The following is a 14253-nucleotide window of genomic DNA, read 5'->3' on the forward strand; positions in this document are numbered from 1 at the left end:
TTGGCCAGCTGCCGATGCCCGTCTTTGTTGACATTGACGTATCCTGCCTGTACGAGTCCAGCAAGGGCACAGCCTCGCATCACGGGCCAGTCTGGTTGGTGGCCGTTTTGCAAGAGGGCGCTTGGAATTCAGTCAGAAGTCCTGCGCAGGCGCCCTCTCGCCAGCGGAGCGATGCTGCTAGTCACAGAGTGACAATTCGTCGTCGATTCGTTGCTGTTGGTCGATGGTGCACTGTCAGTGGACCTGACCCAGTATCTCCCGGGGCACCCAAGTGGGACAAGAAAGCAAGGGGGCTCGAGGCCTTACTATACTATGTATGTACTGCGTAGTCTAGGCCTGCCCCATCCCTCCCTCGTGCCCATCTCCACCCCCTGCCAGGTCTGCCCTGTCAGTGTCTTACCTGTCCCCGCCCAGTCCATCATCCATCCGATCCCCCCGTCCCCCACTTGCGTTTATTTCCTACCTCTTCCCAGAGCCCACGAGGGGGAAGCCCAGCAGACAGATGGATGAAGATGGCTTCGTGGCAGAAGAGAGCGCAGCACGGAGCCCCTTGCCATTTTCTCTTCTACTATGTACTTTGGCTGAGCTGTAGCCAGGGGGGAGGGTTTGGTCAAACGCCCGCCTTCTAGCGCGTCGTCTGCCTGGAAAGCAGTGCAGGCTGGATGAGGATGGCGGGGTTGGGCGCGCCCTGGTCTTTGTTGTGTGGGCTTCTGGTGGTTTCTCTCGGTGCACTTTCGTCCCCTCCCCCTCCTCCCCCCAGTTAATTCCATTGCTCTCTCTGTGTCTGTGTGCCCGCCCCGTCTGTCTTCACACGCCCGGCGCTTTCCGCCAAATTCCACTGCAGATGATTCACCGGAACATTGCTGATCTGAGGCTTGTAGCTTAGCACCCTTTGCGACACTCGGCATTGCACCACTAAATCATTAGTCGTGTCGACCGTTGGACACATTTTGTCCTCACCGATAACGCCCCGTCTGCCGGGTCTCCCTGACGCCAGAGAAGAAGAAGCCTTTCCAAGGCCCTCCCCTCCTCCAGTCCTGTGCGGCAGTTGTCCCGCCTCATCCACCATATTGGTTACAGGACGGACAGGCCCTCTTCCGCTTAGCTTTCCATCCTGTTATCTCTTGCATTACATCGCATCGCATCACACAGCGGTACAACATAGCGATCGCATCGCCACCTCAACCGCGCCAGAGGCTCTACTTCCATCCTCTTCCCACCCGTCAAGGCTTGGCCGTCTAGTGGTTTACGAGCAGAGTGGCAGTGGCTGCGGCTTAGTTTGCACACACAACCTGCCTACCCACATACCTACTACTAGTGCCTACCTACGACAACTCCCTTGTACACCTTGGCCATCGCCCTACCGTTGTCTTGGACGGAGCGGTTGCTAGACCCGCAATAGCTGCCCAGCTGCCACAGTTTTCCCTGCACCCAACCGTGCGCACCTCTTTTGCGCCCAACGGCACGATCTCGCCAAAACAGCAGGGGCTTTCCCGGTTACATCCAAGAGCCCACGAACGAATACCCACACACGGACTGCCGCCCACCCCTCAATTTTCGCAACCCACCCGTCTCCCAACTCAATCCTTCTCACGGAGAAACTTTGTTTTTGAAGCCGCCGTCATTCCTCCTCACCGACACACCTTCGTCGTCTGATCACCCCTTTTTTTTTTGTTTTGTGCGCTCGACAACCCCCGTCATCCGCACTTCGTCTCGTTACCCGTCATCCGTTCGTGCTTGGGTCTTCCCCCTCCTTGACTGAGCTGCGCAAGGGCGAACGCTGCACCCATTTCCCGTCTAGAACACACTCGACCGCCAACGACGAGATCCTATCGGTTTCCAGGAGCGGAAGGCTCACTCTCGATCGCTCTATCCCTTTACTCTGACTTTCTTTCGAGATTGTCGTGAGTAGAGGGCCTTGCCGCCACACCCACTGTTATACACACACACACACACACACACACACAGACACACACGCACACACAACCCGCATTCACATCCTCATGTCGTCCGCGTAAGTTACATATTTTCAACTACGCCAGGGACCAACCGACTTGGTGGCATTCACCAGGCACTAGTCAACTAACACACTCCGGAAAGACGACCCTATCGACGCCCTGGCCAGACCTCGTCCGGGGCAACCACATCCCGATCCGCCTCTGCCAGTGAGGACGAGTCGCACTACTATAACGATACTGAAGGCATCAGCTCCGATTCGGCGGAAAACGAGGATTACGCCACATCCGAAGAGGGGGATCTCCATCCGGACGATTCTGCATCCGTCAGCCCTGCTCCCAGATATCAAAGCCGTCCGGCGCCACTACAGCGTGCCGTCCGTCACCACCAGCTCCCTCATCACCCTCACCGCCCTCCTCCTAGCCAATTCCCGTATCGGCCCGGTTCAGTGCCGAACCATCCTGAAAGCGTGGCTCCCTCCGATGAATACGCATCGTCCCCCTTCGCCCCTCGCGGCGTTGGCGGCTATGGCCACAGGCCTCCCGGCCACGGAGGACACCCGGGCTCCTACTACGGCGGCCGTGGCGGTCACCCACCACCCGGATTTCCTCAAAGCCATGTCGGCGGTTTCGCTCCGAGCCCCTATGGACATCCCGCAAACCAGATGGTACCCTTTGGCTATGGTGGCAACAATGCATTCTCCCCAATGTCTCATGCCAGTGGGCAGAGCTATTTCCATGACCCTCGCCAATCCCAGTATGATATGATGCCGTATCAGCAGCCGCAACCACCGGCTGTCTACAATCAACCGGGCTACGGACCGATGCATCAATGGGGCATGTATCCGTCAGCACCTCCGCCACCACCCACGGAAGCCCCCGGGCCGTCCAAGACTCCAGCAAACGAGCCATCACCGCCACCTAAGGAGGATCCTGAGAAGATCAAGCTTCAGCAACAAATCGAACTCTTCAAGAAGGAGCAGGCACAGAAGGAGGAGGAGCAAAAGCGGAAGGAGCTGGAAGAGAAGCTTCGACAGGAGGCTGAAAAGGCCATCACTCAGAGGATGGAGGACTTGAAACGAGCTCAAGAGCAGGCGCAGAGGGAGATCGAGAAGGCCAAGATCGAGGCCGAGAAGGCAGCCAGAGAGAGGATCGAGGCCGAACGCAAAGAGGAGGAGCAGAGGCAAAAGCTCCACCAGGAGGCGATGGCCCGCGTCGAACGCGAAGCCAGGGAGAGACTGGAGCGCGAACACAAGGCCGAGGCCGAGCGAAAGAAGCTTGAAGAAGAGGCCCGCCTCAAGGCCCAAGCCGAGGCGGAGCAAAGGCTCAGGGATGCCCTTCGCGCCGAGGCCGAGCTCAGGGCCAAGGAAGCGAAAGAGGCCGAAGAAAAGCGGAAGTGGGAGGAAGAGATGAAGAAGAGAGCCGAAGAAGAGGCCCGCGCCAAACTTGAGGCTGAGAAAAAGGCGGCTGCCGAGGCTGCCGCAGCGCAAGCCAAGCTCGAGGCGGACCTCAAGGCCAAGGCCGAAGCTGACTATCTCGCCCAGGTCGCAGCCGCGAAGAAAGCTGCCGAGGAGGAAGCGGCAGAGGCCAAGCGACGGGCGGAGGAGGCCAGGCTGAAGGCTGAAGCCGAGTATGCGGCTGCGCTGAAGGCCAAGGCCGACGCGGAAGCCGCGAAGAAGAAAGAGGAGGAGGAGATGAAGGCGAGGGCCGAGTTTGAGGCCCGCAAAAAACTTGAGGACGAGAAAAAAGCTGCCGAGGAAGCTGTCGCCGCTGCCGAAGCCAAGAAGAAGGAGGCAGAGGAGCTCAAGAAGAAGATCGCCGAGGAAACCAGAGCCAAGTACGAGTCCGAGAAGGACAAGGGCAAAGACAAGGCTCCAATCAAGTTCAAGGATGCCGTCGGCAGGAAGTTTAGCTTCCCCTTTCATCTTTGCTCGACCTGGACGGTATGCCGACTCTACATATACTATACACGTGTTGACACAAAGCTAACTTTAACCGCCAGGGCATGGAAGAGCTCATCAAGCAAGCCTTTGTCCATGTGGATGTCATCGGCCCCCATGTTCAAGAGGGACATTACGACCTGATTGGGCCCAACGGGGAGATCATTCTGCCCCAAGTCTGGGATAAGGTGGTTGAGCCGGACTGGACGATCGAGATGCGCATGTGGCCCATGGACAAGCCCCCTCCACCTGGTATGCGTCCTGGAATGCCGCCGATGGACAGAATGGCGGCGCATATGCAGGGCATGCGCGGACATCCACGGATGGGTGCTTTCCCTCCAGGCATGGTCCCCCCAGGTGGTCGCCCCGGCGGCGGCGCCGGGCCACCTCCCCCCCCAGACTGGCCGGGCCCACGTGGTCCCCCTGCCGGTGCCAGAATTGTCAACGTTGAGCCCCCCAAGCCGAAACACAAAAAGGCCCAGGGCTCGGTGCTTAGCTGGGTGGCCGGTGGTGCAAAGGCCCCCAAGAAGAAGTACGTGTTCAACATCGATGCTCAGTGAGAAGGCCGGGAACTAACAGTCGGCAGGACCAGGAAATGATCATCATTAGTGCGCCATGCGAAAGCTCTACTTTGGAATCCTGCTACGATAACGCTTCCTGCGGACTTATGGTTTGGGATCTTTTTGGTTATTTACACATGATACCTTTACGCGTCTATTTTCTTCTCTGCTTTGCTTGGATTTCCAACAACATTTACTGTACGTATGTAAGCAATGCATCTCACGGACATCATGGTTCATTTCAACGTCTATCACATGTATGGCGGAGTATGAGCCGCGGAGGGGTCAAACTTGGCAAACGGGTGCCCCACAGAGATGGAAGACATTTTCCTTCAGAAGCCGCACACGTTTTGGGCGAGGCATTGCATATGGAGGAAAGCTGGAAGCTACACTATGTTAAAGGCACGGCGCAAGAAGAGAAGGACAAAGACTGTGGCTTTTTTTGTTCTTTTGTTTTTAGGTACCCCGATGATTCGTTTGTTTCTGTTTGCTGTGCACATCGCGGTGGCGGATGACTTGTTAACAAAAAAAAATGAGAGCGGATGTTTTGCAACCTAGATGTCTTACAGTGGCGACTCGGTCTTTTAATTTTTCAGCGTTTTGTGATTTCTTCATTAGTCTTAAGTCTATACAGATCAATGCTCCATGATTGCCCACTCCGCCTATAGTCTGGGAACCCCCAGAACAGCCTTCACCCGCTTTTCGAAGGCCTGGATCATGACGCCAGCAACCTTTTCAGACACGGCGGCGCTCACGGCCGAGTAGAGCGGATTCGCGAACTGGAACCTGATGACTAAATCCACTTCGGTGCCCGTACCGGAGGTCAGCGGCCGCAGCTGCCACTTGGTCACCAGGCTCCTGAACACGGCGCCTCCCTCCCCGCCGTTGCCCGGGCTCGCGCCCTCGACGTCAGCGCCACTGACCGCCTCGACGCTCTTCCCAGGAACGCAGTGCAGCCTGCTGGTGAAGGTCTCTTCGAAGCCGCCCCAGCCGACGCGGAGGTCGGCCTGGACGGGCCAGCGGCGGCCGGAGGCGTCGGGGGCCGTCCACTGGGTGACGCGGGACTGGGCGCAGTAGGGGACGAAAGAATCATAGGCGTCGACGTCGGCAATGACGTCGTACAGCTGGTTGGAGAGGTAGGGCATCGTCCGGGAGGCCGTGAGCGTCTGCGGCTCGGTCGCGGGGAGATTGGGTATGTTGAAGAAGTGCCGGCGCGGGGGCGGTCGGGCGAGGGCTGTAGGCGCGCGTCGGAGGGCCCGAAGCGGGGGAGGGAGGCGGAGTAGGGGCCGCGCGGTCGCCATTGTGGGGGAGATGTCGCGGGTTGAGATCAGATGTCGAATTGTGCTGGCCGTGGTTTTCGCCGTCGTAGGGGTCGCGATACGGTTTAAGTGCAGGATAAGGTGCAGCAGGCCTCAGCAGGCCATACTCGCAATCGTACAATGCTGCTTGGAATGAGAATCGATTTGTGAAGAAAGAAAAACGAGAGTATTATACAAGGATATCTAAAAGCCTTGATTCACCTCCCTAACAAGTTCGTCCCATTGGAACGAAAGGAAGGGTAAAGGAAGAGTAAAAAAAAAAAGGCCGTGGACCATGTGCAATGACGATGACAGGCACTTTCAGCGGAAAGAAGCTAGCTAGCTACCTCGTCGTCGCCGTACAGTGCCCGGCACGCTGATATTCCCAAAGACACACAGTACGTACCGTCACCCTTGGGCGCAGCACATCATTCCCTGGGTTTTGGTGGGGGTTGGATTATAGAACAGCAGCGGGCAGCACACCAAGCTCTCTCCACAAGCCACAGCAAGCCTGCATCACTGCTCCATCCCCCGAGCCCTCTCGACTCCGACATCCCTTGGACGTTCACGAACACCGAGCCAACAGCCCATCGTCCACGAAATCTGAGCCCACGGCGCTCGCGACGAAAAGTCTGCCCGGAAAGAAGCCTTGGTCCAAAATGTGCCAGGGAGCCCGGACGCCTTCGTTTACCTGACCTAGTTCTCCCGACATTCGCCCTCCCCCACGATAGACGACAGCTCGACAACTGCCCGATCTAGGCCTTCACCCTCCCTCACGTGGGGGCTGCTGCAATTGTCAAGATGTAGGTCGTTGGAGAAGTACCCGCGCAACCGTCAAAAGGAAGGCTATGAAGACTGGCAGCGCGCTAACGGTGCATCGCATGTCCCTCCAGGTTCGAGAAATCCCTCTACGACCTCATCAGAGGCCTGCGGAACCATAAGGGCAACGAGCGCGAATACATACAGAACAGCTTGAAAGAATGCCGCGCAGAGGTTCGCGGGCAGGACATGGGTGAGATCCCCCCCGAACCAAATAAAGGCGGCTGCATTGGTTGTTTTTGGAGAGGGAGCCGCATTCTGACAGCTTACGTTTGTAGACGTCAAGGCGACGGCGCTGTTGAAGCTGGTGTACTTGGAGATGGTCGGTCACGACATGTCATGGGCTTCCTTCCATGTCCTCGAGGTTATGTCGTCGCCAAAGTACCACCAGAAGAGGGTCGGGTACTTGGCCGCCGTGCAGAGCTTCCGACCTGATACCGAAGTGCTGATGCTGGCCACGAATCTCTTGAAAAAGGTATTGTTTCTCCCCAGGTTGGGCGGGCACGTTTGGACCTGCACAGAGACAATAACTAACGCTATGCCGCTGCCAGGATCTGTCGTCGACACAAGCGACCACCATTTCCCTGCCAATGAACACGCTGCCACACATCATCACACCGTCCCTCGCACTCTCAACCCTCTCGGACCTGCTTCCGCGCCTCGGCCACTCGAACCCGGCCATCCGCAAGAAGACCATTGTAACGCTGTACCGCCTGGCTCTGGTGTACCCCGAGACGCTGCGAGCGGCGTGGCCCAAGATCAAGGAGCGCCTGATGGACAAGGACGAGGATCCAAGCGTCACGGCGGCCATCGTCAACGTGGTATGCGAGCTCGGCTGGAGGAGGCCGCACGACTTCCTGCCGCTGGCGCCAAGGCTGTTCGAGCTGCTCGTGGACGGAGGTAACAACTGGATGGCCATCAAGCTGATCAAACTGGTATGTTTGCGAGAGTGCGGGGCTGCTGAGGGGAGGTTGCTGACGTGGGAAACAGTTTGCGACTTTGACACCGTTAGAGCCGCGCCTTGTTCGAAAACTGCTGCCGCCCCTGACTGAGCTGATCCGGACAACGCCTGCCATGTCGTTGCTGTATGAGTGTATCAACGGCATTATCCAGGGCGGTATCCTGGGCAGTGCGGACGACATATCCGGCAGGGAGGAGATCGCGACCCTCTGTGTGAACAAGCTCAGGGGCATGATCATGGTGGATGGTGATCCGAACTGTGAGTACTCTTGCCGCAACTTCTAGGCTCGGAATCTGACCTGCGCAGTGAAATACGTCGCGTTACTTGCCTTCAACAAGATTGTTGTGACGCACCCGTTCCTTGTGGCGCAACAAGAGGACGTCATCCTGGAATGCATCGACAGCCCCGACATCACCATTCGCATCAAGGCCTTGGATCTCGTCCAGGGTATGGTTAGCAGCGACAACCTGGTGTCCATCGTGAGCCGCCTGATGAAGCAGCTCAAGTCGTCCACACCTAAGAGGGATCGACCAGGGGCGCCTCTCCGGCCGGATAACGGGATAGACTCGGACGAAGAGGCACAGATCGAGATTCACTCGCCAACAAAGGACCAAGAAGAGCCTCCACTGCCTGACGACTACAGGATTGACGTGATCGGGAGGATCTTGACGATGTGCTCGCAGAACAACTACAGCAGCTTGGTGGATTTTGATTGGTATATCGACGTCCTTATCCAGCTGGTCCGCATGGCGCCAACACCGCGGTCGATTGAGACGGAACTCGACTCGGTCGCCGCCTCCGGCAAGTCAATCGCGGGAGACGTTTCTGGAAGAATCGGAGACGAGTTGAGGAATGTCGCAGTCAAGGTCCATGCGCTACGAGGCGCAGCCGTACGGGCTGCCGATCTCATCATCCAGCAAATGAACACCGACACCCCTGCAGGCCACCCTCTCTCTTCAGCATCATTAAAATCGACGTCGTGGCTTGTTGGAGAATACGCCAATCAACTGGCGTTCCCCGAAGACACGCTAGGCAACCTGCTGAGGATACTATCACGGACACAAAAACCCGATATTCTCACGACCAGTCTGCAGGGCGTAACGAAGATTTTCGCCTACATCGCAGGCAACGAAGGGCAGCCATGGGTCCCGGAATGGAAGACGAAGATTTCGTTGCTGCTGGCGCGCGTCATTCATACCCTCGAGCCGCTTGCTCTTCACCCTAACCTCGAGGTCCAGGAAAGATCCGTTGAGTTCGTCGAACTCCTCAAACTCACTGCGGAGGCCACCTCTGGTCAGGCAGCGACTTCCGACGAAGCTCACCGGGACCCGCCGCTGTTGCTGACCCAGGCGATTCCGTCCTTGTTCCAGGGATGGGAGCTCAACTCTGTGGCTGTTGGAGCGCAACGGAATGTGCCCATCCCCGAGGGTCTGGACCTGGACGAGCCCATCCATCCGAACCTGGCTCATCTTCTTGCCCAGGCGGATGTGATACCAATGGAGGCTAATGAGGCGGACGATTTCGAGGTCTACTACCACCAACGTCCAGCGCCCACAAGCGTATCCTCGGCCGAGCCGGCGATCAACAGGATCGCCGACGCAACGACAGAAGAGGTTGTCAGTTCTTACCAGCAGGCGACCGAGGACAGTTACCTCGACGCCGACATCGTGGCGAGGAGGAAAGCTGAGCGCAGCGAGCGGAACCGCGACGACCCGTTCTACATTGGTGCTCCCGACACCGCTCCCAGGACCTCCACCCCAATCCATAACATCCTCCAGAAAGAGAACGGCCCGGATCTGGACATTGACTCCATCCCGATCATGCAGCTTGACCTCGACAAGCTGGGCAGCTCAGCGCCGGGGCCCGCGTCCCCCAACCGCCGACCGCAGCCTCAGCCGCGGCAGAGGCAAAGGGTCGTCATTGCCGCGGACGAGACGCTCGCCGGCAGCGGGGTCTCGACGCCGCGCAACTACGAGTCAGAGAACAACTCGGACAGCTTCACCAAGTCGCGCGCCAAGAAGCTTCGCCAGGGCCTCCTACATGTGGACTCATCGACGCTTGGGTCCCTCAGCCTCGAGAGCGACACAGGCTCGTCCAACGCGCCGTTCGATTACGAACGGCAGCAGCGCGAGGAGGCAGAGATGGCGCAGGCGATAAAGGAGGTGGAGCGGCTGCGGCTTGAGATGCAGCGCGCCAACGAGCGCATCCAGGTGGCGCAAGGCGTCGATGTCGCGGGCACGGTGGTCAAGAAGAAAACGAAGAAGAGCAAGGATAAGGAAAAGGATAAGGGCGGCGCAGAGTCGGTCAAGCCGAAGAAGAAGAAGAAGAAGGCCGTGACCGAGATCGCGCCACCCGCAGTCCTCCTGACGGGGGACGCGGAGGACAGCGGCGGCGGGGAGGACAGCGCACTGATTCCGCCTCCCGAGGCGGCGGTCGAGGGCCGAGAGAACGGGCAGGGAGCCGGCCCTGCCGTCGTGGTGCCCAAGAAGAAGAAGAAAAAGAAGACGACCAAGATGGCCGAGATTGCGGGGGACAGCGGTTAGGTCTGGGACGGGGTAGTGGGGAAGGTAGTTGGTAAGAGCGGCGAGCGAGAGAATGAAAGAAAAGGACCATGCATGCATAGATAGATGACCAACAAATACAGAAAGGCGAGATGCAACCAAACGTTCACAGGAGCGCAATCCCCCTCCCCCCCCTCCTTACGCCTGTAAGTCGTGATATGTCTCGCGAGGCTTTTGTGCACACGTCGGAGCAACATCCAACAGGATGGAGTCCCTGGAGACAATCCGTAAAAACCAGTCAGGCCCCAAAGTCTGACGAACAAAGCAGAAAGAAGCCCCGCCTTGCCTACTCTCCCATCAGTTCTCATGACACTCTACACTGTCACTCCGAATCACACAGGACACTTTATTGCATGGTTGGACGTTAGACTTCTCTTCTCTTCTGCCTCTTTGCTCTCCTATTCCCTAACACTTCTCCCCCCATATTCCCTCGTGGGTTTACATATAGACATGATACAAAGGGGACACCCAAGAGAAACCGCTTCGCTTTCTTTCCCCTCTCTGTGCCGCCGCCGCCGCCAGAAAACAAAACCAGCCTGTGATTTCTCCCTCTTTTTTTCGTTTCCCCTGTAGACCGTCCCGTCGTTCGTTACACACGCACGTTCCTACCAGCGTCACACGTTGCGAGAATAAAAAGGAGAATCGTCAAGTTTGTTGTGGGGGTGGGTAAAAAAAAATAGACATTAAGAAAAGGAGAAAAAGGAAAATGAGGAGCAAAGCCTGAAAATAGCATCTTGAAACAATAACATCATGGCTAGCGCGCTTTAGTCATCCATAGGCTTGTCCTCGAGCGTCACTCCGCGAGGGGCCCCTGAGTCGCGGGGCGTCGATGGGCCGCTCTCCGTTCCGGTGCTTGGTGCCGCTGCAACGTGGCGGTCCAGGGAGTACCGGACGCTGCTGCGACTCAAGCTGTTGCGCTTCTCGGCGGGAGACTCGAGAGCCTTGATTCTGGCCGCAACGCCCTCAGCGCCAGGTGCCGTGGAGCCGTTGGTCGTCGGAGTCTCCTTCGGCGAGCCCGTTTCGCTGCCGGGGACCTCAAGACTCGACCGCTTGGCGCCGACCACGCTGCCTAAGCTAGAGCGGTGACGGTCAACTGCAGACGCGGGCGGGCTCGTCTGGATCGGGAAGCGAGTCTCAGGGCCGCCCGTGCTGCGATCACGTCTGTGTCCGCGGGGGCTAGGGGCAGGGCTGGTGGCACGGCCGCGGCTACCGGCAGCCTTCTCGAGCAGAGCTCTATTCCGCTCTTCCATGTTTGCTCTCCGGTTACTCTCGTCGGTGCTGATGGCGCGGGGGCGGTTGATCGAACCGCCGTGGTTCGCCGTAGACATGCGCTTCAGTTCGCTGAAGATGGCCTCTTTGTGGGCAAAAAGATCGCGAACGAGCCTGTAGGCGTGCTTCTCCTCCATGGTCAGAGAAGTTTCCGCTCGGGGGCGGAGGACGCAAGGCGCGACAGTTGCGGCTAGAGTCGAGATGTAAGCCTCGTCAGCCGAGGTGAGGTCAATCAGGCGGGTGAAATGGTTCATGCAGGCGTCAAGCGTTGCGATATTAGTAAGTCGCATTTGCGACAGCGTCTGCTGCAGTACAGACACGCGAGAAGCGTCGCTTTCTTGCGATTGGGTCTGGTATATCGTTCTGACAATCTCATATACATGGGATGAGACGAGAGAGTCTGTCGCATTGTCAGCAGATGGCCTCCGAGTTATCTGGACAGGGTCGTCTTACCAGGCAGTTCAAGAAGGTACAGCTTGAGCAAGCTTGCAACAGTCGGGATATCAAATTCGTCAAAAACATCAGGCGAGATGGGCTTGCCGTCATTAAGCTTTCTGCGGAGCTTGTGAACCTGCTGCAGGGGAACATCGACCAGCCAGACACCACGTCTGGCCTCGTCACCCTCAAGATCAGGGTAGCGGTTGTCCAAGTACGTCAGGATAGTGGTGACGATGACGGGCACGCGCTTCTTATCCGCACGCGCTCTCGCTTCGAGATCCACACCAAAGGTCTGCTCGTCAACCTTGTTGTAGTAGTTCTCGTAGACGACCACTTTGGGAACGAAGCTGCCAGTCCGGTAGCTCTCGAGCAGATATCTCAAGTCACCCAGAGGCTGAACAGTCTCTTGGAAGAGCATCATGTTGTCAACAGCAGACTGCATGCTGGGGATGACGTTGCTGATGGTGCCCGAGAAGTCCAAGATGACAGTCTTGATGGCCTTGAGGCGGTCCAGCTCGCAGCGCTCCAGAAAACGCAGGTGCACAAAGATGGTCTCCTCCAGCTCGCAGCGCATCTCGTCTAGCTTACGCACGCTCGCCTTGTACTTGTCGTCCGCTTCCCTGGCCTCGCGGCGCAGTCGCTCCGGCGGGGTTTCGTTGGGGTGCTGGTTGTTGAGGACGTTCCAGTTGGCAAGGTACTCGCTGACGGTTCCGACAACGGGCGAATCGGCCGACTCGGAGACGGGCATGGAGAATGTTCGGCCTAGAGGCACTTTCTTGTCGGGTACGCCAGCCAGCTTAAAAGCCTTAGGGCGCCACTGGTAGAACATCTTGGAGCTGTTGGCGAAGGTGTTGCCAACGTTGCCAATAAGCCTGAGATATCCGTTCGAGATGAGGTCCTGGCCGATTCTCTCGGCGTAACTAACGCTCGTCGTGTTCATGTGCCGTTGTAGGTACTCGACGATGTCGGAGCCGGCCGAGGTGTTCTGGTAGGTTCCGAGAATGGGCACCTTGGTCTCTCCAAGTTTGATCGTGTTCAACATGTGCGCCAGTATCTTCTTGACCTGCTCGGGCTGGTAGATCTCGTCGCCGATCTCAATGGGCTCGTCATCGTCTTCTTGGGGATGGAGCTCGGGCTCTTTGTTCTCGGACACCTTGATCTCGGGGATATTCTTGGGGCTGTTCTCGGGGTCCTGAAAGGCCAGCTTGGTCTCCTCCTCGATATCCTCAACCAGCCTGCACTTATTGAAGTAGGTGCTCCGCAGCTTCTTGACCAACTCAGCTTGCTTATCGTGCGCCTTGATGCGGGCCTGCAACTCGTCCTGGGAGTCCTGGATGCGTGACTCGTGGGCATCGCACCAGCGCGAGAAGGGGTTAACGACGAGGTCCCGGATATTCTGGGCGATCTTCTTGTGGTTCTTGGCACCTTCTTCCATCTCGGTCCGAACGCCATCGAAGGCCTGTGGTGGTGGGTTAGCAGTGGTTCCCCGGGGAAGCTTTCCGGGGGAGCGCTGTACGAACCTTGCGAACGCTGGCGCCGTCATCTTTCGAAAAGCCGCCTTGGACCTTGTCTGCCGTTGGTGCAATGTCTCCTAACCGCTGGCTGTAGATTTCCTCGGCTTCGGCCCGCATTCGAGCAATGGTCAGGACTTGCCGGTTTTCTTGCACGCCCTGCTGCAACTTGCCGAACAGGACACCCAGTCCTATCACAAAGCTACTCAGCCACAGTCGGAGGGGTTGGGAGCAGCGCATTTGGTCAACTTACCTGCAGCGTAGTCGCTGGACCAGAAGGAATCTGCAAAGCCCGGCATGATGCCTAACAGCTTGTAGCTGTCGTCACGATGGTTCTGTGTTGATGCCACCCAACGCTACGAGGTCGGTAGGCGAAGAGAGAAGACGGGACGGGTTGGAATGTTTCGTTTCGTCGTTATGCAAGAAGTGGAAGGCGGCGGTGGTGGGAGGAGAATGGGCCGGGTGGCTATTTTTCGGCCCCAGGTCAAGGTCGCTTTTTTGGCCGATTACGCGAAGCGAACAAATACGTCAGTCGCAATTGGGGCGGTGGTGCAGAGATGCAGATGCAGAAGCAGAGGCCACAACCAACAAACGAGGGCTGTAATCGTAATGTAGAACGAAACAAGAGAGGGGGGAGAGAGAGAGAGAGAAAGAGAGAGAGAGAGAGTGTGTGTGTGTGTGTGGATAGATGCGAAAAAACCCAAGCAAAGAAGCAAAATGTGAAGAGGGTTCTTGGTCGTTGTCGTCGTCCTTTGTCAGGGGCACATGCCAGTTGGAGGAAATTTTGGAGGAGAAACACGAAACGGGATGTAGGCTATGGAGTTGTTTGCTTGCTCTGATGGCTGACAGGTTCCAGGTTCAAGGTTAAAAACTGGTTTGGGGGGCAGGGAAGAAAGGAAGGACGGACGAAAAAGCTGCTATTTGCTGTCTGCAGTGTACTG

At 57.4% G+C, this 14253-nt stretch overlaps 5 protein-coding genes across 5 annotated transcripts; 3 read left to right on the forward strand and 2 right to left on the reverse strand.

Moving 5' to 3' along the window:
- The first annotated feature begins 2442 nt into the window (after positions 1-2442).
- On the forward strand, positions 2443-4632 carry LY79DRAFT_126696 (uncharacterized protein). The gene is made up of 4 exons (XM_060550810.1): positions 2443-3898; positions 3958-4012; positions 4310-4427; positions 4482-4632. Exons 1-4 carry the CDS (start codon positions 2621-2623, stop codon positions 4492-4494), a joined length of 1464 nt encoding a protein of 487 aa, XP_060415937.1. The 5' UTR covers positions 2443-2620; the 3' UTR covers positions 4495-4632.
- LY79DRAFT_126705 (uncharacterized protein) lies at positions 4239-5107 on the forward strand. Its single transcript, XM_060550811.1, has 2 exons — positions 4239-4427; positions 4482-5107. Exon 2 carries the CDS (start codon positions 4491-4493, stop codon positions 4968-4970), a length of 480 nt encoding a protein of 159 aa, XP_060415938.1. The 5' UTR covers positions 4239-4427; positions 4482-4490; the 3' UTR covers positions 4971-5107.
- Positions 5023-6066, reverse strand: LY79DRAFT_548561 (polyketide cyclase/dehydrase and lipid transporter). Its single transcript, XM_060557411.1, has one exon. It carries the CDS (start codon positions 5754-5756, stop codon positions 5118-5120), a length of 639 nt encoding a protein of 212 aa, XP_060415939.1. The 5' UTR covers positions 5757-6066; the 3' UTR covers positions 5023-5117.
- Positions 6067-6242: 176 nt separating this feature from the next.
- LY79DRAFT_548562 (armadillo-type protein) lies at positions 6243-10194 on the forward strand. The gene is made up of 6 exons (XM_060557412.1): positions 6243-6556; positions 6647-6765; positions 6851-7047; positions 7124-7507; positions 7563-7791; positions 7840-10194. Coding segments are annotated over exons 1-6 (3168 nt in total). The 5' UTR covers positions 6243-6554; the 3' UTR covers positions 10077-10194.
- A 250-nt stretch (positions 10195-10444) lies between these two features.
- LY79DRAFT_628992 (uncharacterized protein) lies at positions 10445-13969 on the reverse strand. The gene is made up of 4 exons (XM_060562144.1): positions 13566-13969; positions 13322-13503; positions 11817-13260; positions 10445-11763 (listed from the first exon to the last, which is right to left on the reverse strand). Exons 1-4 carry the CDS (start codon positions 13609-13611, stop codon positions 10859-10861), a joined length of 2577 nt encoding a protein of 858 aa, XP_060415941.1. The 5' UTR covers positions 13612-13969; the 3' UTR covers positions 10445-10858.
- Between the last annotated feature and the right edge of the window lie 284 nt (positions 13970-14253).

This window comes from Colletotrichum navitas (genome assembly GCF_030913465.1).
Source record: "Colletotrichum navitas strain CBS 125086 chromosome Unknown LY79scaffold_18, whole genome shotgun sequence".
NCBI classification, from domain to species: Eukaryota; Fungi; Ascomycota; class Sordariomycetes; order Glomerellales; family Glomerellaceae; genus Colletotrichum; species Colletotrichum navitas.

Bases quoted from the DNA above. Each gene is read 5' to 3' on its own strand.
- LY79DRAFT_126696 (XM_060550810.1), top strand. From the start codon at position 2,621: ATGGTACCCTTTGGCTATGGTGGCAACAATGCATTCTCCCCAATGTCT. The intron at 3,899-3,957 runs GTATGCCGACTC...TTTAACCGCCAG, and splicing joins ATCTTTGCTCGACCTGGACG to GGCATGGAAGAGCTCATCAA. The intron at 4,013-4,309 runs ATGTTCAAGAGG...GGCCGGGCCCAC, and splicing joins TGTGGATGTCATCGGCCCCC to GTGGTCCCCCTGCCGGTGCC.
- LY79DRAFT_126705 (XM_060550811.1), top strand. From the start codon at position 4,491: ATGATCATCATTAGTGCGCCATGCGAAAGCTCTACTTTGGAATCCTGC.
- LY79DRAFT_548561 (XM_060557411.1), bottom strand. From the start codon at position 5,756: ATGGCGACCGCGCGGCCCCTACTCCGCCTCCCTCCCCCGCTTCGGGCC.
- LY79DRAFT_548562 (XM_060557412.1), top strand. The intron at 6,766-6,850 runs GTGAGATCCCCC...TTACGTTTGTAG, and splicing joins GGTTCGCGGGCAGGACATGG to ACGTCAAGGCGACGGCGCTG. The intron at 7,508-7,562 runs GTATGTTTGCGA...CGTGGGAAACAG, and splicing joins CCATCAAGCTGATCAAACTG to TTTGCGACTTTGACACCGTT.
- LY79DRAFT_628992 (XM_060562144.1), bottom strand. From the start codon at position 13,611: ATGCCGGGCTTTGCAGATTCCTTCTGGTCCAGCGACTACGCTGCAG. The intron at 13,504-13,565 runs GTAAGTTGACCA...GCTTTGTGATAG, and splicing joins GTCCAGCGACTACGCTGCAG to GACTGGGTGTCCTGTTCGGC. The intron at 13,261-13,321 runs GTTCGTACAGCG...CCACCACCACAG, and splicing joins ACGGCGCCAGCGTTCGCAAG to GCCTTCGATGGCGTTCGGAC.